The sequence below is a fragment of the Trematosphaeria pertusa genome (assembly GCF_010094035.1).
Source record: "Trematosphaeria pertusa strain CBS 122368 unplaced genomic scaffold BU26scaffold_14, whole genome shotgun sequence".
Taxonomy (NCBI): domain Eukaryota; kingdom Fungi; phylum Ascomycota; class Dothideomycetes; order Pleosporales; family Trematosphaeriaceae; genus Trematosphaeria; species Trematosphaeria pertusa.
The window spans coordinates 739,378-761,405 of record NW_022987225.1 but is presented as its reverse complement, the minus strand read 5'-3'; the positions used below and the strand labels follow the sequence as shown (position 1 = coordinate 761,405).

Here is a 22,028-nt window from a genome sequence, read left to right as displayed (position 1 = left end):
GATATAGTTTTCAGACGAGGTCAATATAGGATGCAAATGTGGACAGAGTGATCGCATTGATGAGCAAGTGTCTTTGATAGGTCGCTCAGCGGCAATACCTACGGTCCAGCAATCAGTCTACCCTCCAACCTCAACCCGCCGCCTTAAACATAGCCACGCAATTCGTAACCTGCCATGCCACAACATCAAATGGAAACTGCCACGTCCCGCCTCTCACCTGGCAATAAGTCTCATAGTCCTCCGCCTCAGCCTCGATAGCACACTCATCATAACCGAACACCTGGATGCAGCAACTATCTTTATCGGGATACGTCTCGCCTTCAGGATCCCATCCGAAATAGAACGCGTCATTCTTATTCAAGTACGAGCCCACGACGCTGGAGAGCGTGTCACTGACTTTGATGCAGGCTGTGTTGACTTCGATGCCGGTTTCTGCATCGCCCACGAGATTGGAGGGATTGAGGTTGTACAGGGACCCGGGGCTCTGAACGTAGACCCGGGGCTCTGAACGTAGGCCCGGCCGTCTTGGGCCTTTAGTTGGAAAGTCCACCAGTCGGTCGGTTGCTCAGGAGGAAGCATTTCTGTTTGATCGGGCGGGCGTTCGGAACTAGCGCAGGCGGCGACATTTAAGCACGTCTGCGCTTCGCAGCCCGGCATAAGACCACATATGAAGCCAGGGTCGCAGTCGTCGCTTGAATCGCAGCTGTCAGTGATTGAGTCGACGCAAGAAGTCGTGTACTCGGCGCACAGTCCGCTGCCATAGAAGGTGTTCGCACAAGTGCACGTGTCGTAGTTGTCGCCGTAGCCGCAGCGAAAGAGAGCCGAGTTGGAGCCGCTGCAGTACTGGCTCGAGCAGGCGCCGTTGATGCAGACATCGCCAGATCCGCACTGGAAGGCTTATTAGCAACGCATAGAACCCACATAGCGGGGACTTACAGGATTGTCGCAATGTCCGCAATGTTCGTGGTCGGACAGCGTGTCGGCAAAGACGAGGCAGTTAGCCTTGTGGCAGAATTGTCTTCTCGCGCTGTTGTACGTCTGCCTCGCATCCGGAACCACGGTAAGAAAAGCCTGCTTGATAAGGATCCCGCAGATGAGATTCGACGCCCAGCCAATCGCGGGGAGGGCTAGCACGCCGGCCGGCCCGGCTTCTAGGAGCAGTGCTTCGATCGCTCCCATGATGAGCGCCGCGCATCCGGTGCGGAATGTTTGGAGCTCTAAAGCCACTGTAGCGAGCGGAGTAATCCAGATCCCTCCGACGACTCCCGCGAGGAATTCGCAAGCATAGTCAAACACCTTAACGGTGACTTCGTCAATGTCAAATTTTTAAACCGCCTCGTCGGTGCTCCCTTGGGTGGACTCCCTGACGAAGGCGATTAGTGACCTAACGTCCTCGTGGGGTGAAGAGGGTGTGTTGAACCTTCGCTCTCTGCGTTGGAGGGTGTGCATCGTGTCTCTTGGTCGAGGTCGAACGAGCTCGTCGTCATACCAAACGGTCGCTGAGACCACTTCCGTAAATGTAGCCGTGACACAATCTGGGTAGTCCGAAACGGTGGTATTCGACTGTATTCCGGTCTCATTCTGCACCGGATACCCTTCCTCCACCACGGTTATATTCTCCGAATGGATCAGCTGGCTGCCATCTAATGTCCAGGAAGTGACGTCTTCAAAGTCAGGTATCCCAGCGCAATGCACATCATTCGTGCACGCGAGACCAAAGTCGTTCGTAGTGCACGAGATGTTTGGCAAGAGAGCGAGGACGTCACAGCCGTGACCGGTGCAAGTGAAGTTGAGTGAGTAGGCATCTTGAAGCCCACAGGACGAAAACCAGCTCGTAATCAGCGACATGTCGGCGTACAGAAGCCTAGAAAATAGTCAAGAAACTGAGAGTGGGCCCGAAAGTAAGCCCCGAAGTTTCAGTGGGGATTATTATACACCAAGAGCGCGGTCACCTCTGGACGTTTGGAGCCCGAATAACTGACAGAATCGGATGATATCGAAAGGCGTGTCATCCGATGGTCTTCTGTGATGGCTATGGCTCTGCGGCCTACGGGCGGAGCAGGGAGTATCAATCTTGTAATTGGACACCGCTTCAAGCCTCGTTCGAAATTGCCCTGCGAAGATTCTTTGGCGGGCATCTAGACCACAGATCCTGGGCCCATACCTGCGGCGGTGGCAATCACCTTGGAACCGTACGTTAACATTAGCTGATAATAATCTGTGGCCAAGCAGCGAAAGAAGCGATTCGGCGAAAGCTTGATCCTAGCTACATTTCTCCTCTGCCTTACAATGACCAGATTAGGCCACATACGATTAGCCGCGTCCCTAATTCGGCCTCGACCCTTGGCGTTGTGCGTAGACCAGTCCTCATTAGAGATCGTTGACACTGGCGCAGTGGGAGCTGAAGATCGGGCGCGCCACTTACCTGAATCGCCGAACCGACCACGGAATTTTCAGGGTCATGCCATCGACGAACAATCCGCGGCGTCTGGCATTGCAAAAGTAGAACTCAGAAGAGTTGGATGAGGAAAGACCTGTGAATTGATCTCAGGTATTCTTTGCTTTGAGAAAGTACTAAAAGGTAAGTAAGAATGGAGAACTAATTAGCAACCGGACTACGCTTCTTAAGATAAGAAAAATATGCGGGAATGTTATTTCTATGAGAAACAGCTTTCCGGTTCGCATATTGGAAGATCTTAGGAGGCCATTAAAGAGCAATGGGAGTGCGTGGTGGCATACTGGTTAAGATGAGGTCGAGCTCGTGTGGCCGCGCGCGTCCGCATTCTAAGAGCCCGATCAAATGCCGGGTTTGCACCAGTGCTTGAAGTGGCGGATCTAGTAGTCTTGGAGCGTCTCTCCAGTGTGCAAGATACTGGAGGTAAAGGGGCGCACCGGCGGGCTAGCTGACTTTAAGCGGACGAGGGGCCGAGAGCAAGTACCCGTAGACGCAATTCCATATTTCGCCTGGGGATGAAGGAAGGGGACGCTGACGGGAGCCTAGAGTCGATTGCCGACGGATCTAGAGAATGTAGAGGGGTGGGAGGAGAAAGGAGAAAGCAAGGTGAATAGGAACGCCGCGCCCTACCTAGGCGGCCGCGACAGCTGTGCTCACACAATTCAGGGGACAGAGAATACGCTGTGAGCGAGACAGGCGAAGAAACTATGATGAGGAGATAGAATCCATTGGGCGAAGACAAGAAATGCAATGGCCGGTGAGGGTGGCGGGCGGCTGTGTCGGGTTGGTCAATGGCATGTGCAGGCCGTTATGGGTCGCGTGCCGGTGATTCGCGTCAGGGGTCTGCTTTGGAGGTGAAGACATGTCGTCGGCGTGAAAGACGGAGTGTGAGAGGGCGAAGTGGTGGTCCGTGCGTCGATCGGATCAGCGCTGTTGCCTCTTGCAACTGACATCACAACAAAGCTCCTCGGCGCCTTCCTGCAACCATCACCCCACGCCACCCGTCAACCCACCCGCGTCTCCAGTGAACGTCGCACCACTGTCCGACTACTTAGGCCTCCTCCATTTCTTTAGAGGACTTCGCCTTATCCCGCCGCTTCTTTACTCACGCAAAGCTCACCCGGTGGCCGCTCAAGATGGCGGACGCGCGAGGAGAGTACTGGTACTTCGAACCAGACGTCGACTCGAACAGGATAACGGTGCCAGAGCTGCGCAGCATCCTCCTGAAGCACGGCGTGGTGTATCCTACCTCGGCGAAGAAGTCTGTTCTTCTGGGGCTGTTCGAGGACCAGGTCGTCCCGCAGGCGGCGAAGATACAAAGGGCTCACGCGCGAACGAAGCGGTCCACGCGGGGCATCGAAGACATCCCCTCGAGCACTGCAAGCACGACGACGGACGATCAAGAAGACGAGACGCTGCTTCCGCCGCAGCCGACAACGCGGCGCACCTCACGACGGACGACGCGGGCGGCGACTGAAGAAGCCGCTGAGAGGCCAGCGCCAGCACCACGCGGAAAGACTCCGTCGTATACCGTGCCTACAAAGCATGCCCGGGAGCTAGACGCCGATGCGGAAGAACAGCCGGCAATGAGGCGCTCCCGCAAGAGCAGGGCTCCCGCGGTGAAGGAGGAGTCACCGGACCCGGAGGCGTGGCATCGCCAGGACGCCGCGAGTCCCTTCACACAGGAAAATCCATTCCAGAGCGGCAGCTCTCCGCCTGTCCCCGACTCGAACGCTCGAGAGAGGCGGAGAAGGACCATGGGCTTTGAGCACAAAGAGAAGCGCAAGAGCGACGGCAATCGCCGGAGGACCATGCAGCCCAAGGTGGAGCAGCTGGATGACGGCATCGTGGTACCGACGCGCAAGACCTTTGATATGCGCCCATCCCGTGCCAACAAAGAAGAGCCGATGGAGGAACCTGATGGCATCGACGCGGGCGAGGATTTCACGCCAGAAGAGCAGCTGGAGTTGGTGCGCGACCGCGCGAAGAACGGAGAGATGGATATCCTTCCACCTCGGCGACGCAAGCAACCGTCCAAGGCTGCAGGAACGCTGAAGGCATTCTCGTTGACTCTTCTTACTACTGGTCTCGCCGCCTTTGGCGGAGTTTGGAGGCAGGAGAAATATGCCGTAGGATTCTGCGGCATCGGCAGGGATCACTCAACATCGCTTGCTGGAATCGAGATTCCAGAGTTTGCGAGCGGCATACTGCCGCAATGTGAGCCTTGCCCGCCGCATGCTACGTGCTACCCAGAGCTGCGCGTCACCTGCGACCCAGACTTCATTAAGAAGGAGCATCCGCTATCGCTAGGGGGCTTGATTCCGCTGCCACCGACATGCGAACCAGACACCGAGAAGACGCGGAAGATCACGATTGTAGCCGATCGCGCGGTGCAGATTTTGAGAAAGCGCAAAGCACAGTATGAGTGCGGAGAGCTAGATGCCGAGGGCAACGTCGTTCAGAGCCCTGACGTCAGCGTGGGGGACCTTAAGCAAGGCATCCTGGCTCAGAAACGCAAGGGTATGTCGAACGAAGAGTTCGAGGATCTGTTCGCAAAGGCTATCGGGGAGGCAACCCTACGAGAGGAAGTCGTCGAGGGCTCCGACGGGTAAGTCGCTAATCCTCCACCCTCCCCTACGTTTGTAACGCATCTGACGCGAACTGTACTAATCAGATCCCTTGCTGCAAATACAGAAACACTGGTGAACGACGACTTGCATCCACCTCACTCGCAGAGCTCTCCCTCGTCTGCAGCATCCGACGATCCCTCCGAGAGACGCTGGAGCGACATCTTTTCAGCATTGCCCTCGTAATTCTCACCATCGCATCTGGCTCCTACGGCAAGTATTCCATTTCTTCCAATCGAGCCATGGAGGCGCGCGCGAAGCAGCTGGCTAGTGACGTCTTCGATCGACTGGCCAACCAGGCGGCATTGAGCACTCAGGAGCCTGGCGCGTATCCGGAGCGAGGCATCAGTATGAACCAACTTCGAGACGATGTATTGCGCAACGAGTTCTCTGCTTCCAGGCGCATCAAGCTATGGCAGCGAGTGCAAAAGAAGGTGGAGCACAATTCGAACATTCGCGCTGCAGTAAGAGAAGGACACAGTGGGGATATTACGCGCATGTGGGAATGGATCGGACCCGTTCAGCTTATTGAGGATGGCCGCAGCAGCGGAAAGCGCGATGGTGGCCGATACAGCCTGGGGTGGGCCCCTGGCAGCAGTCCTCCCCAGCCCAACGAGATGAAGGAGGTCAAGCATTGGGATGAAGGCCATCCCATCTACTAGTCTCTACCGTTTTCTTCGACTTTTCTTTTCCGGATCACTCCACGCAGTATCTATGCGGCGGCATTGGTCCTTCCTGGGATTTCGCGGGATTCATGATACCACACCGTTACGGTAGTTTCTTTGCAGTTCGCTAGAATTGATCTTCATCTCCTCCAGTACAGCATGAACGCACTGTCACGCGTTTTCTAGAGCGGCAAGTGCAGCCGAGTGGAAGCCCGGCGTAGTCTCGGGCCGAACAGCTTATCTCCTCTGCCCCACCGGCGCGCCCTATCGATCAACGTTCAACAACATTCTGCGCGCCGTGAGTCAACGTCCATGCATGCTTCAACAATTCCCTAATGGCTGACATGAAGAAGAAGAATGTGCTCGTCATCGGCGGCGGCTCCGTCGGCACTATCGCAGCGCTCAATCTCGAAATCGGTGGCCTCGCGAACGTCACCATCGTCCTACGCTCAAACTACCATGTCGTGAGCACCAAGGGATACGATATCGAGTCTTGCGACCACGGCATCTTGAGGGGGTGGAAACCGAGCTTTGGTATGCTTCGCCTTGTACCGTATCCGCTTCTGCAGAAGTTTGCCCATGCAATTGTGAAGTGAAAGGCTAATGCAAGCGCACAGTCCGGAACACCGTCCCCGACATCGCGAAAGAACTCCTCGACCCCTACGACTACATCGTCCTCGCCACGAAAAACATCCCTGACATTCCACCCACGGCCGTCGACCTCGTAAGCCCCGCGTTACCCTCCGACAACACGCACACCACGCTCGTCCTCATACAAAATGGCCTGAATATCGAGAAGCCGTTCCTAGAGCGCTGGCCCAACACAGCGGTCCTCAGCGGTGTGAGTCTAATAGGCAGTGCTGAATTAGAACCCGGAAAGATTGTGCAAGATGACAAGGACCGTCTGCTCATCGGGGCCTTCCCCAGCGCCACCACCAGAAAAGACGCTGAACAGAAAGCACAAGAGTTCGTTGGAATGTACGGCAGGGGCGGGAAAACAGACTGCAAGTACTCTCCGGACGTGCTGCACGATCGGTGGAGGAAGCTCGTGTACAACGCGTGCTTGAACCCGATATGCGCGATTACAGGGCTGGATACGGGGAGGATTAGACTAGCCGATGGGGCGGCAGAGGGCTTGGTTAAGCCGGCGATGAGGGAGATTGTCGCCGCGGCTAGAAAGATAGGGGTTGAGCTCGGGGATGACGTGGTGGAGTATATGCTGGAGGTGGATCCGTTGGAGATCTATTTGGCGCCGAGTATGTTGGCGGATGTGAGGAAGGTAAGTATTCCAATCCATACATGCGCGATTTCGCTCGTCTCTCGGGTGGGGTGCGGACACAGCTGTCTTTAACTTAACGGGGCTGATACATCGTTCCTAGGGTAACTTTATTGAGTTCGAGAACCTGCTGGGCGAGCCGCTAAGGGAGGGGCGGAAGGCTGGGGTGCCGATGCCGACGCTCGAGGTGCTTTGTCAGATTGCGAGGGCGATTCAGTGGCGGACGAAGGAGGAGAGGGGTTTGGTGGAGGTTCCGGCTAAGAGGGGTCAGTAAGCAACGATCTAGTGAATAGGCTAAGGCACCGTTACATACGCCACACGTACGCCCCGTGCCCGTCTCCTGATCGGCGAACAGTGGCGCTTAGTTTCACCCCCGAGTGCTAAAACACCAAACAGATGTTTTAGTTATTAAAAGCTTATGGCCATTTCTACAACCCCTTTATAGCTTCGCCTCGTACTGTGCCGCTCACACCTCAACCTACTCTTGACAGACCGAACAGTTACCAAGCGCACGACGACCAGTCCAAAAATGCCCATCGAAATCAATCAGCTAGAACCGCAATACTCGAGACTTCTCAGTCTACCAGACGAACTTCGAAACAGAATATACGCCTACGTGCTGACTTCTCCTTCTCAAGGCGTTGAGTACACCCGCTCCACGAACGACCCCGGCGATCTCAGCGATGACTTCAATCAGCTGCGTTACGTGTGCCGGTAGCTCTATCTCGAGACCAGTCACCTCGAAGTCCGCTATAACTCCACAGCATGGTTCACCTACTACCACCGCCACAGCAACCCCGCGTCTCAATCGACCCAGTTCATCCATTCGCTCAGCCCGCCACAAACGCACTGGCTCAAAACAGTAGTCTTCGACCATTCCGCAGTATGGGTTCCTTGCGCGCAACTTCCCCATATCCCAGACGATATGCCGACCCTGTTGCACCTAGCAGCTACCTGCGCCGCACTCCCCTGGATGACAGTCCGCTACCTTGTCCCAAACTGGCTCTACACCTCCGCCGACCATCTATGCCCTCTCACCGCACTCGACGTCATCACCGCGGGCATCATGCTCTCCGCCACACTGCGCGACGACACGCTGCACCAGCTTTGGCCCCAATCGCAGAGCTTCACGAGCTTGATGTACTGGCAGCTGGGGCGGCGTGCGGGTGCTACGGGGCTCGTGCCGTCGACAAAAACCGAGGATATGGACAAGTTGCGTGTGCCGAACTTGCGGTTCGTGCCGCACGAGAGTGATCAGGGGGTCGTTGATCTTGAGGCGCTGTTTCCGGCGAGAGGGAGCACGTGGGAGGAGGGGTTGGTGCGTGTAGCGAGGGCGCAGGGTTTTATGGGGAGGTGGAGGGAGATGGCGAGGAGGTGGTTGGTAGAGGGTATTTAGGTGGGATGTTGGGGGTCTGGAATGAATGGGGGCAGTTTTAGATGGTGGGAGAGAGGTGGTTTACAGTATGGGGATGGACTGGAAGGGGAGTGTTTTGCGCATTCTGTAGTGCTTCGAGGGCCAGAGGAAAGTCAAATGACTTGGGTATATTTAGCTGTTTCAGGGGTATATTACGGATATGCCAGGGAACATAATCCGGCACTCCTGATACGAGGCTAACACTTGGGTTCAGGCATTGGCGAGATACGTTATTGGTGGGGCACATGTCGAATCTGATCACGTGAGAGGCAATTCACTCATCGCTCCTCGATACGAGGAATACTCAGATGCGTTAATATGAGATTACTGTGCTTTACTGGTACAGTATTTTCTCAAGTCTGGGGCTACTGAGGCAACTGTCCACGGGCGTCTGTCAAGGTCTAATAAGCAGACCCGTGACAGCCCATTCACTCCTAGTTCAATTACGTAACCCCTCGGCCCGTCCGGCCCAACGATTTCCCACCGCAATCGCGCGTTTCTTTCCACATCTCCACCTCACGCTACGGAAATGTTTACACTCGTAAAAGGCGCACTGTATGTATAACAGTTTCTACTAGACGCCTAAGCAATGTCGAAGCTAACCATGGCAGTCGCCCAATGGCCTCGGCCGCGCCCGCTTGCGCCGATCCAAGCGTGCCTGCGGCGGACGGTACCTGCTACTTCTTCCGGCTGCCGCGCGAGTTGAGAGATCAGGTCTATGATTACGCGCTGTATGCGCCAGACGGCCTCTTCTACCAATACCGCCCGTTCGACACCGTTTTCCCGTTCTTCGCATCAGAGGAGGATACGAGAGATTCCATCCAACCGGAAATCAATCAACTCAAATACGTCTGCCGCCAGCTCCACGCTGAAACCAAGGGTCTTGTGCTCAAAGTGAACGAGGCCGTCAACTTCACCCGCTTCTCAATTGCACACCCTAGCACAGTCGAGCAATTCCAGCGCCTCTGGGAGTCGTGCGGGACCAATACCCGGAGCTGTATCCGCGCCATATACCTGCCAGCAGAGGATGGTGCAGTTGGGCAAGATGCCAATGCTGCCCTGCCGCGGCCACGCTCGAACGTATTCCCCATAATCGATCTCTGCCGCGCCCATCCAGACGTCCAGGTCAACGTGCGTCTGAACCGTGTTCCTGTGCCCCGCGAGTCTGGCCTCCATCCAGGCTTTATGCTCCTCAACGATGCGCGGGATCTTCTCGAAATTTTCCGAGGAAAAGACATCAATGGGTGGGTGCCATATGTGCAGATGGACGCTGAAGGAAGATCCGCTATGCGCTACTATAGGCGAGAGAGGTGGAGGAGCGGCAGAAGAGCGGAGGAGCTCCGTGTATCGAATCTAAGGTTCTGGCCTGAGCAGCGAGAGTTCGATGAAGAGGAGTTCGTGGAAGTGGCCAAGATGTTCGGAATGTTCGACAATGGGCCGGTAAGGTGGCCGACGTCTGAAGAGGTGAGCAAGATGGCAGACTTGCTTCGGGAGTGGCATGAGCATGGCTTCTAGGAAAGTGATGCAACATGGAGCCTATAGACAGCGATGATAGATATATAACCCTCAAAAGCATTTCTCAATTTCGTTGACAACCTTGTGCCATGGTTCGCGTCATTATCGTGGGTTACACCCTCATTATCTACGCCTAAACCTTTCTTTTCTATTAGCTTATTCTATCTCCATATATAAGAAGATCTACTGCACTATTAGTTAGTACAACCTCCGCGGTCCAATAACTTCAAGCGAGAAAAAAAAATCAAACAATCAATCAACATCGTTCAACGGTTTCAGCTTCATAGTGTGTGTCTACTCAAAATACCCGTCGCCTTTCCTAGAGACCTTCGGCGCGTCTGGGTCCTAGACGGTTCAACCTTCCCAGCCAAATGGGATCTACCCGAATACTCGTCTCCCATCCCCTCGACCTTCAGCGCATCCTCACCGCCAAGACCCCACCACCCCTTCTTCCCTCCCCTCTCACATAACCCCACAAACCGCGCCCCGCCACTCATTCGACCTCCCACCCTTCCACTCCCAAACCCTCTTATTGCCCCTCTCCAGCTTCTTCCTATGCCGCGGGCACTTTCCCTGCTGCCATCTGACCTGCTTCGTGCTGCTTCGCCCATCGTCGGGGCACTGTGCGCCGGGTGCGCAGGGTCGGTGGTCGATGGGGCCGGGGCAGCGCCGTTGGCAGCCTATGTACATGGTTTGGATGTATGTGCACATTTTGTTTGTTGTGAGGGGAGTATGGGTGGTGGTAGGGGGGGGGGGTTGGAAAGAGGGAGGTGTGGGGATTTGATGATGAGGAAGCGTTTTCTGGAAGGAAAAGATGCGCAATGAAAGAGTGCTCTAAGAGTGGTATCGATATTGGAGGTTGTTGGTATGCGTTTTAAAATTGGGAATCCAGGTGGCGCGGTAGCAAAAGAGAAAAGGGCGAAGATGTCAAGCAGAATGTTGGCGGTGATGTGACTGACAGACACGTAGATACCACGAAAGCGATTCCTCCTCATTGACAGAGTCCGTGCTCCTCATTGAAGCATGCTACAAGCCCAGCACTCCGCACATCACACGACACGATGAACCCATTGGTCCAGCCCAGTCAGTCCAGCATGCATATTTACAAAAGAGCGGAAGCGACCAGCGCCATATTACAATATCCTAGCGACAGCAACAGCGACTGTGCACGGTGTCGAGAAAACTAAAAGACCAGGGTATCCGAGAAAGCAAAAGGATAAATGAACAACATGTTTAGCAGTGAAGAAGTCGACTCCAATGGATATTGAGTGTAGTGGCGTGCAGCGAAGGTCTAAGTTGCGCCGTCATCGCTGGCCCACCGAAGGCACCTTACACTTGCAAGGCCAGCGGACGCTGCTGACCGGCCCTTCCCACCCACTCATCTAACCCGTGATCCGCGTGCGCCCAATACTCCCTCGTCTTCTTGTACAATGCCATCCTTTCCGCGAAGCTTTGCACCGACAATATCTCCTTGAAGCCGCGTGGTCGTTCGTCTACGGGGACGTCACCGAAGTCGATCGCTGTTCCCGAGTCTGCGCGTTTGGGTCGTACAGGAGGCGCTCTCTTATGTGACGGTTGGCGGTGAAGAGGTGGTGGGGGTTCGCGTGGCGGGAGTGGTGGAGGCAAGGGACGCTCGGAAGAGGGTGTTGCGCGCTGGGAAGGTTTGCGGGATATTGAGGTTGTTGGTTTGAGGGACAGTATGTCTTTCTCCACGGGCTGAGGTGGCGCGGCGTGCTCTGGATCTTCTCGCTTCTGCTCGCGCACAGGGTCTCTCGGCGGCCTAGGAGGTGACTCCTGCCTGACCCTCTGCCACAGTCTCGACGAACTGGGCTTCTTCCTCAGACTCTGGCCCATTGTCTCTGCGTGCTCTCTCATTTGCTCTCCCTCCTTCCTCCTAAGCGTATCCGGCGAGTTCGAGTTTGACCGTGCCCTTAGTCTCGATATAGACGTCTTGAGGCGCAAGCTGGGCCTGCTCAGCGTGCTCGCAATAGTGTTCGATCTTCGTACAATCTCGATGTTCCCGGTAGCGACGTTCGTATGCGACGGCGGCTCGTCCGGTTCCCAGAATGTACTCGTAGATGACCTGTCGATGCCAACAAGAGGAATTGTCGCACCAGGAATGCTCACACCACCAACATGCCGCGCATCAAAAGGGCCAGAGATTTTGGGCTTAGTCATGACTTCTTCCTCCAACCTGCGAACGATTGAGGGAATGCTGTATTACGTGGGGCGACTGATCTTCCGGATAAAAGGGAGAGCGTTTCGAGTAGATGGGTACGTCCACAGGTGCGCGGCGTGGGACTAAGAATAAGATGCAGACGGCGTCCTTGTAATGACGGAGCGTGAGACGTACGCCACTACTCTTCTTATCAAAGTCGAGAAGTCGCTATGCTAAGGAGTGGTCAAAGAGAGTATCGTGATGCACAAACGCTCGAGCCGTGGCCGTGGGAGAAGGTGGAAGATAGGATCGAGCTCGACCCGCGCTTCGCCTTGTCCCTGCGTACTGTCAAACCAGGGGTTCGGCGGTGAGCTTCACCAGAGCCAAAATGGCTCGAACACGGCTCACGACGGCTTGAGTCTGGTCATGTGGCTGAAGTCGAGCCTCTTTTACCCCACATGCTTAGAATAGTTGCTTGAGACGTGCCGTGTTTGGGAATCGCTCGGTTATATGTGCGGATAATATAGGCTCGTGCTTCAGAGGCTAGCTGGATCCGGGAACGTGTGAGTACTGTACCTGATCGACCGGAATTCTGGTAGCGATAATATAGGCGTGCGGTTTGAATATAGGCTTGAGGATTCTTGGGAAGAAAAGGTACATGCGCTATGTACATTCGGGGCTGAGGCATCCGAAAGTAGAGGATTCGGGGTATAACCGGATGTGCTTCAACATTGTTTGTGAAGAGCACATTGAGGTGCGAAGGCGCATCCAGGCCGTCCTTGTTCTGCGATGAGCGCGTACGTCAGTCGAGCGCGTTTTGCAGGCGGTTCTTCGGTCGACAATTCCCCAGAAGACGGCTTCTTCGCCGCCTTCCTCGGTATTTCGGCAATGGAGCAGCGTTTTCATCTCAAATCTCAAGACGTGCGTCGTCATTCCATTGCTCTTCTTTATTGGCATCTCCAGGGTAGAGCGAGCGAAAGTGAGTGGCGCAAAAAAGACGATATGCTGTGAAGTCAATATCAAGCTTGAATGCCGCGCGCGCGAAAAGGCCTTTCCGGTCGATCTCTTGCTGAGAGATCTCACCCCGCAATGTGGCGGTCTTGTCCGACCAATAGAAAACACCTCGTGAGGGCGAGGCATCCAGGCATTGCATCTCATTAAACCTCAAACCGGGATGCAGAAATGCGGACGCTGGTCATTGAAAAGCGGCCAAGGTGGAAGCAGTTATGCTTTGTGATCCGGCCGGTTCTCGCGGCAAGCAAGAAGAAAGGTCTCGACGAGCGCAGGAGGCAAATTCGAGGAACAGCGCGTCAATAATCAAGTACTGAAGATCCGAGATGAGAGCTACGATGAGGCTGTTTGCGAGGTGTTCTCTAGCCGAGAGCTATCCACAGCGGGCCCTACGACATCAGGAACACACTCACAGGCTGCAGGGTGTATGCCAGAAGCAAGCTGCGACGTCTGCCCGTCACAGCGCCACGCCGCTCATGCTTCTTCCCCAAAGCCGCAATAACAAGGCTCTGTATAGCCCAGGTGGGCGTGTCATTGGCGGCTGGCTCGACAGACATGAGGCAGACGTTGTCTCCAAGCTTTCGGCAACGTTTCGGGCGCGATCCGACAGGCTTGGCGGCAGTGCACCAATCAGCGACATTCACCGCTTGTGCTCCGTTCCCGATCCAGGTTAGCGGGCCGCAACAACAGTGCTAAGCCGTTCGAGATGAATATATCGCAAAGTGGCGATCACGTAGTGGTGGTGAGTCGCGCTGCATTCAGGAGACACCGTCATGCGACGCACCTGTTTTGAGCCTGCAGAGCCTGTGTGCCGACTCCATGGCCCGTGTCCGCACACGTCAAGGCCTGCCGAAGCCGAGAATTGCATAGGTGTGCGAAGGTTTTGGCTGTATATAAGCGCAATGCGTAGTCGTTGCCTTGAATCTCCTCTCTTCATCATCGCATTCATCCGTTCCACAACAAAAAGTCTTTCGTTACAGTCGTTCTTTCTTGCTCTTCATTCTTCTCTTCTATCGTTCCTGGAGAAACGATCTCGGCCGGTCCTTTTCGAACTGTATTACTGCTATTTACCTTCTTTTGAACTTAACGACTTTACGTCTTTGGACCGATACATCAACCGCGAAGATGAAGCAATCAATCCTCTACCTCGGCCTTGTTAGCGCCGTCGCTGCTCGCCCGGCCGTCAACAGGTACAACTTCAACAAGCGTGAAGTCCCTCAGGAGCAAGCCCATAGGAACGTCAACCTCGAGGTCGCCACTGTGCTGCAGTTGAACAACCCGGACGAAATCGTGGACCCGGTCTTCGGTCTGCTCGGTGCCGCCGCAGCTGCTGAGGGTGCCGGCAACATTGCTGATGCCGGTGAGTCCTTTGCTGAAGACTTTTCGAACGGATTGCACTGACGTACCATAGACTGCCTTCAGCTAGCCACTGCCGACCAGGCATTCAGTAACGCCAAGGAGGCTGGCGACATCAACGGCATGACCTTCGCCCTCATCTACCGCGCTCTTGAGCGCAACACGGGCTCAGTCGGTCTGGCCTCCGTGCCATGCGAGTCCATCCAAGCCGTCAACCCCGAGATTGCGGCCCTCCAGCAGCACCAGGACCCAGCGTCGGATGGCGCCGAGGAGCTCAACAAACAAATCGCTGCCATCCTCGCCCAGCAGATTGCCGCTATCGGTGGTGACCCGACCCTTGCCAACGAGGCTAGTACCTTCGCTCCTGGCGAGATCGGTGACCCCACGGGCGCGGGTAACACCTGCGATGACGAGGCCGACGACGCAGGGTGCATCAACACCCTTGGTCTCCGCGTTGACGATCTCTCTGAGGACGAGATCCTCGCCGCCGTCTCGGATGGTGGTGCTGATGCCGGTGTCGCTGCTGGAAACGCATCCGTTGCCGCGGGTGCAGATGCCGCCAATGCTTCCAATGCCGACGCTGGCGACGCTGCGGATGCTGAGGATGACTCGGCTGCTGATGCTGGAAACGCTGCGGATGCTGAGGATGACTCGGTTGCTGATGCTGAAAACGCCGCGGATGCCGGAAACGCTGGCGCCGCTGTCGGGGGTGCCGTTTCGTTCGGCGCCTGCAACCCAGCCATCAACTTCGGCATCCCATCTGACGGACGCAACGAGGATGCTTTCGAGCCCGCTGACCTCGCCGATTTCAACCACGGATCTGCCTTGAACATCAACGTGATCTCCCAGTTCATCTGCTCCCAGCTGGGCAACAACTGCGACGTCGACGATGCCGCTCTTGACCTTTGCGACCAGGCCGCGGCTGCCGCTGACGGTCTGGCGGCCCAGGCTGCTGCCGATGCGTTCAACCAAGTTCTCGGTGTGTAAGCCGGGGGACTGGAAGTAGGGAATGAGATGGTGCAAGAACCTGAAGGCTAGACAGTGGAGGAATGATGTTGCTTGATACGTACCTCGGATTGCAGGACGTATGTGTACTTTACTGTGGACGGAAATGGTTATGAGCTTTCTTCGTATCATGATTTGCCTTTTTTTCGGATATACCAATATAGCGTTTCCTGTGAACATGATACATCTCGAAGGTCCCTCTTCATTGCTCATGTGTATCTATCCGGCCCACACCAAGGGCGGAGGAGGCGTGTATGCACTGAGATTGAAGTCCGCGGTTCTCGAATCGAAGAACACATCTGTAGTACACTATTAATCTCCAGCGGATACGCTTTGAACTGCACTCACCCCGCTGACCCTCCACATAAAGCCCCGGAATTCTCACCGTGGGTTCAAATTCTGCTCCTCCATCGCCTAATATACGAATATGGGCACAACTGACATACCATTGCGTGCCTTTGTTAAGAATAGACGTCGGCGAGGGTGGAGTAGGATACAGATGCTCGATCCGAAGCACATATTCTCCTGGTGGTGTGGTTGCCGGGATTGTGAAATTCCACTGTTCACGTCAGTCGTCCTAGGCAGAATGGTAGGGGAAATATCTACACTATGCTGTGCATACAGCGCCCAATCGAACTCCTTCCTGCTCGCCGGAAAGCTCTTCCTCTCTTCTGCATCCCTCGCAACTATCTGCGCGATCTTGACCCACTCCCCATCGCCCTGGTATGCCTCCAAAGTCCCCTCGGCCTTCGACAACCAAGCGGAGCCGGGTCCGGTGTGCCCGACGACTTCCACTTTCTGGTCGCTCTCGTAGCTCGGAAGCCCCACTTGGAATCCGACCTGTGTACCGGCAAGAACGGTAGCAACTTCCGTGTCCGCGCCATTGTGGAACGCGCCGCGGCCACAGCGAAGGTCAGGGGTGGTGAAGTTGTATAGTGGGTCGACGTACGGTCCGAACAGGCCTTCGCCTGCTGATTCATTCTTGACAACCGGGTCGAATTTCCCGCAAGAAGTTAGTCAAAACTGTCTTGAAGCGAGAACGGGGAGCGCTTCGGCATCTTACCGTATGTACTGCCATTCAGGGAAGAGCGTGTCGTTGACGATCAAATGCGCGAAAACATCTAGCGAAGTAAGATTGGCTAAAGAACAAGGGAGCAGTTCACGGACAATGTGAGGTCGCAGGCCTGAAAGTCGCGAATAAGGAAGCTGTGATGAAGGCCCTCATACTGAAAGATGCCAGCCGCCGGCTCCATCCACAATGTGGAGGTGATCAAATTCGTCCGCCATTATAAGTAAGCTCGGGCACCGCAAATGTTGTGAGCGCTGGGAGGGAGGACGGAGAAGGGGGGGGGTCGCCAATCAAGTCGAGATTGCCTCGTGTTGATGGAGCAGAAGGCTTCGAGCTCATTCGTGCCTTCGATGCAGTGTTAATACTTCAAGCAGCAAAGCGTCCTGGGGAGAGTACTGTGTAGATGAGTTTGGTACACACAAGCGGGTAAGTAATCTATATAAATTGAGCATCCCCGGGGGAATGCGTCAGAAGCGAGGAGAATCGTACAGACTTCGGTGTCGGCTCTCCCATAGTCGAGCAGAAGAATGCGATCAAAAAGTGTTCGAGAAGGGCCCCGAGTAGGACGTCACCGAGAGGAAAGGGTTGTGTGAAAAAGCGGGAAAAAGACATAATATAGATCCTTTCAAGTTAATTCGGCGGTAATCGACGAACTAGATACGAGACTTTGCTAGAAGGTTCATTCACGCGAACCCGCACGAGCGCTCTGAAGGTTAACGTCCGAGATATCAGACCACGGCAAAGACGTCGCGGAGCTTCCCGGTTCGCCAGCACCGACAGAGCCTCTTTTTCGGTTGAAGAGGGCACACTGGCGTCATCCTGCTGGTGTTCGTTTCTCCGAGGAATGCGCTCAAGCTGGTGACTTCCCCACGGCATTCATGCCTGTATCCTATCAGCTGATACTGAGGGGCTATGCGGTGGTACTTCGTCTCGCGCCAATGCATGAAAAGCTATCCGACGCGTCTCGCGAGGACCCGCGTGGTATTGGCTAGGTGTGTGATTTTCGCTCCCGGGTAACGAATAGAAACCCGTTCTTTTCTCTAAATGATCAAAATTGACGACGAGCGTGCCGACCAATGATTCAAGCATTGACGGTGAGTATCAGACTTGCCAGTCACGCCAGCATTTGAGCCAAGATCGGCGGCGCCAGTATTCCAAAGTACGATTGTACCCCACAGCCTCGATGCGGACCGCGAGGCCGCGACACGCTCCCCATTTTTTAGAGGAATGTAAAATGGGCCCAATCAGGTGCTCACTGTCAGCATTGGGGTGATCCTATTGCCGTTTTCGGCCAGGCGATCGGGAAAAGGAAATATTGGTTTGTGATGGGCTGCAGAAGAGGCAAGCGGGCGTTTTTTGAGCCAAGCGCGGGATTTCCAACGTCTCTCTTCGGACTCCAGATGGGACTGGGGTGTAGATACGATATGTATCGAATGGGGGGGAGGGATCGACTGCGTGATACAACTTGACGTGGAATTGGTGTACTTTGACGAGGGTAGTAACGGAGAAGAGATGAATTGAGCGAACTGCCGACAATGGAGAGACAATGGAGGGGGAAAATTCGCTCTGCACGACGATATTGAAGCAGTGCAGTGCAGTAGCAGCAAAGCACGTCCCGTAGAAGCGTGGTGGTGAGCGGTGGTGCAGCGAATGACAGGGCTCAATGAGTGTTTCGCGTCGCGTGTCGGACGTGTCGAGGGCTCACAGCTGGCAGACCCTCTGCTCGCTCTCGCAGGCTCGATGCAGCGGCTGAGGTGCGGCGGCGGGGGGACTGAGGCCGCGAGGGCTCTCCACGCGGAACGACGCCGTTGTGCACCCGACGCTGGAGGCTCGCATGGCGCTGGCAGCGGGTGTGGGTGAAAGAATGCAGGCCATGCGGTTGTGACAAGTGTTCGTGCAGCACATGCAGGGGCCGCGACGAGCGCGCACGGACCCGGCGGCCCCGAATCGGGCCTAGGCGGGTGAACGGGGACGCGACGCGACGCGTCCGGCGCCTGCTGCTGGGCTGCCCGCGCGTGCTGATTGGGGGCGGGCTGAGGGGTTTCTGCTGCGATAACTGCGAGAGACGGGCGTGCGGCGCGTGGCGGAGGGCGTTCTTCGTCTGCACCGCGGCGTTGGCGTGGCTCGCTCGTCGAGCGCGCAGCGCCAGTCACTGCTGGGTGCAGGTTTCGCCTGTCCCGCTCGAAGAAATCGTCAGAGCTTGGCGGCTGCTCTTAGCGCGGGGCCCGTGCGCCGACCGCCCCAACCCATCCTCAACCCTCTTTTCCCACCCGGCACCGCTCACCGTACCCGCGCCCACACCTCACCACCACCGCCGCCTCCCCTCCGCCCTTCGCACCCGCGATGCCCTGACGCCGCCGCCGCAGACGTCTACGACTCTTTTCCTTGCGTCTTTTCGCCTCCTTGCCCCCATTGCACCCGCCCATGGACCGCGAGTGACCATCGAGCCGCCCGTCGCTTCGACCCGCGCTCCACCAGCGTTCGCCGCGACCAACCTCCACACACCCGCAGCGTCGCCTGCCGCTGCTCGCCCTCGTGCTCGCTGCAGCGCTCGAGCTGGCCTTCGCTGGTCGTCTCCAAATTTTCCCTTGCGCTTTCCGCGTCCTGCGCGCTGCTAGCTGTGAGCGACTGCTACGCGCTGGGCTGCAAACGACCTTGTCGCGACTTTTCCTTGCCTACACACTACTTGCGACCGCCCCTACGTCGCATTGAAGTGTGCGCGACACCTTGCGACAGCTGTAGGGTCCGAATACATCTCGCGAGTCCCCTCGATCGCTGGTGTAACCCGAAGTGCAGCCGCCCAGTCGCGTTCGCAGCTCCCAAACTCCTGTTGGCACCCGGCAGCCTTCACTAGCATCGCCCTGCAGATCCACGAGCCAGAATTTACAGCAATTGGACCAAGTAGGAAGCATTTTCGCTAAATTGCTTCACCGCATTAACTCGCCCTCCTTGCAGAGCGTGGCGTCGGCTCCCTCTATTGAGACCAAGGGATCCAAAGACCCAGAGTAGCACCTTGCTTAGAATACCCAGCCCGTTCGTCCAGTGAACGACCGGCAGCATGGACTCAGAACGCCCCCATCTGTCAATCACCCTCCCCAGGAACTTCATGTTCCACTACCACGACGGCCAGCCGCCCCGGACGCCAGAACCTGAGCCAGCACCAGAGGAGCTCCAGCCGCCGCCGCCTCCGCGGCAGATGCTCAAGGTCCGCCGTCGCCGCACTACCTTCGCACCTGCCTATGACTTGAGCGACCTCGACAAGTCCGTCGACAGCAGGCCTGTTCCCACTATTGAGGGCCCAGAGCTTCACTCAGAGGCTTCAGAATTGCCCACTCTACCACCTACCATGGACGACGAGTACCTATTTCCAGGAGTAGCTTTTGGTCGCATGCTGTCTCCGCCCAAGACTCCTGTCGCCCAGATGAGGAATCTCGCCAGCTTCGAAGGACCACAGCACTGGTCCGACATTGACATGGCTAGCCAGAGCGAAACTTCCAGTAGGCCGACCTCCTCGTCCGGCTTTTCGGATTCGTCTATTTCCTCTAGAGGCAGCATCGAGTCGTTCCCCTCCTTAGGTGGTAGCTGTACGAGTCCTGAGGAAGAGATGGCTGATCCATTCACCTTCTGCTCCCCACTGATCAAGACCCCCCAGCTCAGCTCCCCTCTTGCCACACGCCAGACCCGCCCGGCAAAGAAGATGAAGCTGAGGGCCAGCTTCACCGAAGAAATGGACCGCCATCTCTGGATGACCTACATGAAGTATCTGCAAGATCCTACGGTCACGCCCTTCAAGGCCTTACCCAGCACTGTTCCGCCGAATGGCGTGTGTCATCGCGTGGCGCGCATGGCCCGCAAGACCTGGAAAGGAGGTCGGCCATCGTCAGTGGTTCCCATTGTCCGTTCGGCATCACGGTACGATTCTCGCTGCGGCACGCCCGACACCATCAAGCCCACCAAGAGCGGCAGTAGCACCCCGATTCCAGGAAGCAGCAAGCCGTACCCTCGATTTCCGACTGAGAAGCAGTGCCGTAAGCGACTGCGGGATCTGGCCAAGCAGAAGCCCACACTCTCGGCGCACTACCAGCGTTTGCTCCATCGTTCGCCATCGCCGTTCCAATCATCACCACCAGCGTCGGAGTCTTCGCAATCTCGCCCATTGTCGTCTCCCTTCTCGCAGGGAACGTCGACTTTTGCCACGCGGGATATGAACGTATCGCTTGCTGCAAGCAGCGCAGCGTCCATGCAATTCGGCAATCCTTTGTCGCAGTTGGCAAGCGACGCAACCCCCCGACCTGCAGAGAACGACCGGTCGACAATGCGAGCCTCAGCACATCAGAAGTCACAGTCTCTTCATATTGGACTGGGACTTGGCCTCGGCAACATTGTTGGATCCTCATTCCAGACCATGTCGCAGATGACCGACATGAGCATGAACCAGCACAACGCGCAGACGTGGCATGCTCCGTCAGCCAACCCGCCTAGGCTTGGCTCACCTCTCAAGCTGCATGCGCCGCGGCCCATTTCGCGACCTTTTAAGCGCCGGGCTCTTCACAACTTCGAAGAGCAGGCCCGGAACCGAACGAATAGCTTCATCGATCAGGTCTTTGGCGCCCCTGCTGAGTCCAGTCATCGCCGTGTGCGAAGCCGTGGCTTCAGCCTGGGCGATATGGTCGAAGGCGCTCGACGTCTGCCGTTGTCGACCAGCGGACCGTCAGAGTTCAATCCCTTCTCCAACGCCGGGTCTGCGATGCAAGGACTTTCGCCGTACTCGCCTGCTGATGCAGAAATGCAGGGGCAGGCTACCATTCGTCTCGGTTCGCCCTTCGGTGGCCGTCCGAGCAACACCTTCCCCCGTGCCTCCACCTCTTACGGATTCGAGCCTCCGGCATCCTTCGAGCAGCGTTTCGCCGGCCTACCGAGCGACCCAGCGCATCTGCCTCACCATTAGGAGTTTGAAGCCTTCTTTCCGGCAGCAGTTGTGCATAGGTGTCTGATCTTGCATCATCGGCGTTAGCATCGGCAGCCTCAGAGCGCCGTCCATTGCATCTCGGCATCATCTCGTTGTGAGAATACTCACATTGGCCGCCTCATCTTGGCCCATGGCCTGCGGCCTGTTATCTGCCGTCATCTGAAAAGCATCTCTTATGTCTGTTCATACCTGCACTTACCTTCTACCTTTGTCGGCCTCCTCACATTTGGTGTGTTTAGCTTTCTTCGGGGTTATACTTGACTGCATTGAGGACTGGCCGTTTCTCTGTTTCTTCCTTTATTCCTTTTCCTACTGGGCGGGACGAGGGGCTCCTGACGACATGACCCCTTACTGATCTTTTTTCCGTCTGCTTCACTAATTCGGAGGTGAAGTGGTAGGACGGCACACAGGATCGCTAACGAGCCGAACGCAGCTCGGTATAGCGACCTTGCTTATCCGGGAAGCCCGAGCGATGGCTCTTGGATAAGCTGCCGTCTCTTTTCATCCA

General features: G+C 56.1%; 11 protein-coding genes across 11 annotated transcripts; 6 read left to right on the top strand and 5 right to left on the bottom strand.

Annotated features, from left to right (window-relative positions):
- Positions 1-71: 71 nt before the first annotated feature.
- BU26DRAFT_522563 (uncharacterized protein) lies at positions 72-1,506 on the bottom strand. The gene is made up of 3 exons (XM_033829815.1): positions 1,421-1,506; positions 937-1,363; positions 72-888 (listed from the first exon to the last, which is right to left on the bottom strand). The coding sequence occupies exons 2-3, from the start codon at positions 1,177-1,179 to the stop codon at positions 358-360; spliced, it is 774 nt and encodes a 257-aa protein (XP_033679817.1). The 5' UTR covers positions 1,180-1,363; positions 1,421-1,506; the 3' UTR covers positions 72-357.
- Positions 1,327-1,848, bottom strand: BU26DRAFT_568807 (uncharacterized protein; the record flags this gene model as incomplete). The annotated part of the gene is made up of 1 exon (XM_033833812.1): positions 1,327-1,848. The coding sequence occupies one exon, from the start codon at positions 1,846-1,848 to the stop codon at positions 1,327-1,329; it is 522 nt and encodes a 173-aa protein (XP_033679816.1).
- Positions 1,849-3,591: 1,743 nt separating this feature from the next.
- On the top strand, positions 3,592-5,744 carry BU26DRAFT_434539 (sister chromatid separation protein-like protein; the record flags this gene model as incomplete). The annotated part of the gene is made up of 2 exons (XM_033824080.1): positions 3,592-5,063; positions 5,150-5,744. 2 exons carry the CDS (start codon positions 3,592-3,594, stop codon positions 5,742-5,744), a joined length of 2,067 nt encoding a protein of 688 aa, XP_033679815.1.
- A 347-nt stretch (positions 5,745-6,091) lies between these two features.
- BU26DRAFT_434786 (uncharacterized protein) lies at positions 6,092-7,297 on the top strand (the record flags this gene model as incomplete). The annotated part of the gene is made up of 3 exons (XM_033824094.1): positions 6,092-6,281; positions 6,365-7,062; positions 7,127-7,297. The coding sequence occupies 3 exons, from the start codon at positions 6,092-6,094 to the stop codon at positions 7,295-7,297; spliced, it is 1,059 nt and encodes a 352-aa protein (XP_033679814.1).
- Positions 7,266-8,277, top strand: BU26DRAFT_579523 (uncharacterized protein; the record flags this gene model as incomplete). The annotated part of the gene is made up of 2 exons (XM_033834451.1): positions 7,266-7,729; positions 7,816-8,277. Exons 1-2 carry the CDS (start codon positions 7,553-7,555, stop codon positions 8,275-8,277), a joined length of 639 nt encoding a protein of 212 aa, XP_033679813.1. The 5' UTR covers positions 7,266-7,552.
- Positions 8,278-9,055: 778 nt separating this feature from the next.
- Positions 9,056-9,952, top strand: BU26DRAFT_508788 (uncharacterized protein; the record flags this gene model as incomplete). Its single annotated transcript, XM_033827111.1, has 1 exon — positions 9,056-9,952. The coding sequence occupies one exon, from the start codon at positions 9,056-9,058 to the stop codon at positions 9,950-9,952; it is 897 nt and encodes a 298-aa protein (XP_033679812.1).
- A 1,162-nt stretch (positions 9,953-11,114) lies between these two features.
- On the bottom strand, positions 11,115-12,451 carry BU26DRAFT_86892 (uncharacterized protein). The gene has a single exon (XM_033836428.1). It carries the CDS (start codon positions 12,128-12,130, stop codon positions 11,282-11,284), a length of 849 nt encoding a protein of 282 aa, XP_033679811.1. The 5' UTR covers positions 12,131-12,451; the 3' UTR covers positions 11,115-11,281.
- On the bottom strand, positions 12,452-13,389 carry BU26DRAFT_86891 (uncharacterized protein). Its single transcript, XM_033836427.1, has one exon. The coding sequence runs from the start codon at positions 13,266-13,268 to the stop codon at positions 12,774-12,776; it is 495 nt and encodes a 164-aa protein (XP_033679810.1). The 5' UTR covers positions 13,269-13,389; the 3' UTR covers positions 12,452-12,773.
- Positions 13,390-14,246: 857 nt separating this feature from the next.
- BU26DRAFT_434540 (uncharacterized protein) lies at positions 14,247-15,464 on the top strand (the record flags this gene model as incomplete). Its single annotated transcript, XM_033824081.1, has 2 exons — positions 14,247-14,481; positions 14,533-15,464. The coding sequence occupies 2 exons, from the start codon at positions 14,247-14,249 to the stop codon at positions 15,462-15,464; spliced, it is 1,167 nt and encodes a 388-aa protein (XP_033679809.1).
- BU26DRAFT_522560 (lytic polysaccharide monooxygenase) lies at positions 15,415-17,170 on the bottom strand. The gene is made up of 6 exons (XM_033829814.1): positions 16,650-17,170; positions 16,546-16,603; positions 16,089-16,485; positions 15,831-16,041; positions 15,548-15,781; positions 15,415-15,452 (listed from the first exon to the last, which is right to left on the bottom strand). The coding sequence occupies exons 1-5, from the start codon at positions 16,705-16,707 to the stop codon at positions 15,702-15,704; spliced, it is 804 nt and encodes a 267-aa protein (XP_033679808.1). The 5' UTR covers positions 16,708-17,170; the 3' UTR covers positions 15,415-15,452; positions 15,548-15,701.
- A 2,192-nt stretch (positions 17,171-19,362) lies between these two features.
- BU26DRAFT_86877 (uncharacterized protein) lies at positions 19,363-21,597 on the top strand. Its single transcript, XM_033836425.1, has 2 exons — positions 19,363-19,452; positions 19,507-21,597. Exon 2 carries the CDS (start codon positions 19,610-19,612, stop codon positions 21,497-21,499), a length of 1,890 nt encoding a protein of 629 aa, XP_033679807.1. The 5' UTR covers positions 19,363-19,452; positions 19,507-19,609; the 3' UTR covers positions 21,500-21,597.
- The last annotated feature ends 431 nt before the right edge of the window (positions 21,598-22,028 follow it).

Excerpts from the sequence above, each read along its gene's own strand:
- BU26DRAFT_522563 (XM_033829815.1), bottom strand. The coding sequence starts at position 1,179 with ATGGGAGCGATCGAAGCACTGCTCCTAGAAGCCGGGCCGGCCGGCGTG. Across the intron at positions 889-936 it reads GCGGACATTGCGACAATCCT|TGCGGATCTGGCGATGTCTG; the intron begins GTAAGTCCCCGC and ends TAAGCCTTCCAG.
- BU26DRAFT_86892 (XM_033836428.1), bottom strand. The coding sequence starts at position 12,130 with ATGACTAAGCCCAAAATCTCTGGCCCTTTTGATGCGCGGCATGTTGGT.
- BU26DRAFT_86891 (XM_033836427.1), bottom strand. The coding sequence starts at position 13,268 with ATGAGATGCAATGCCTGGATGCCTCGCCCTCACGAGGTGTTTTCTATT.
- BU26DRAFT_522560 (XM_033829814.1), bottom strand. The coding sequence starts at position 16,707 with ATGAGGGCCTTCATCACAGCTTCCTTATTCGCGACTTTCAGGCCTGCG. Across the intron at positions 16,604-16,649 it reads CAGGCCTGCGACCTCACATT|ATGTTTTCGCGCATTTGATC; the intron begins GTCCGTGAACTG and ends TTACTTCGCTAG. Across the intron at positions 15,782-15,830 it reads TTATGTGGAGGGTCAGCGGG|ATGTGTTCTTCGATTCGAGA; the intron begins GTGAGTGCAGTT and ends AGTGTACTACAG.
- BU26DRAFT_86877 (XM_033836425.1), top strand. The coding sequence starts at position 19,610 with ATGGACTCAGAACGCCCCCATCTGTCAATCACCCTCCCCAGGAACTTC.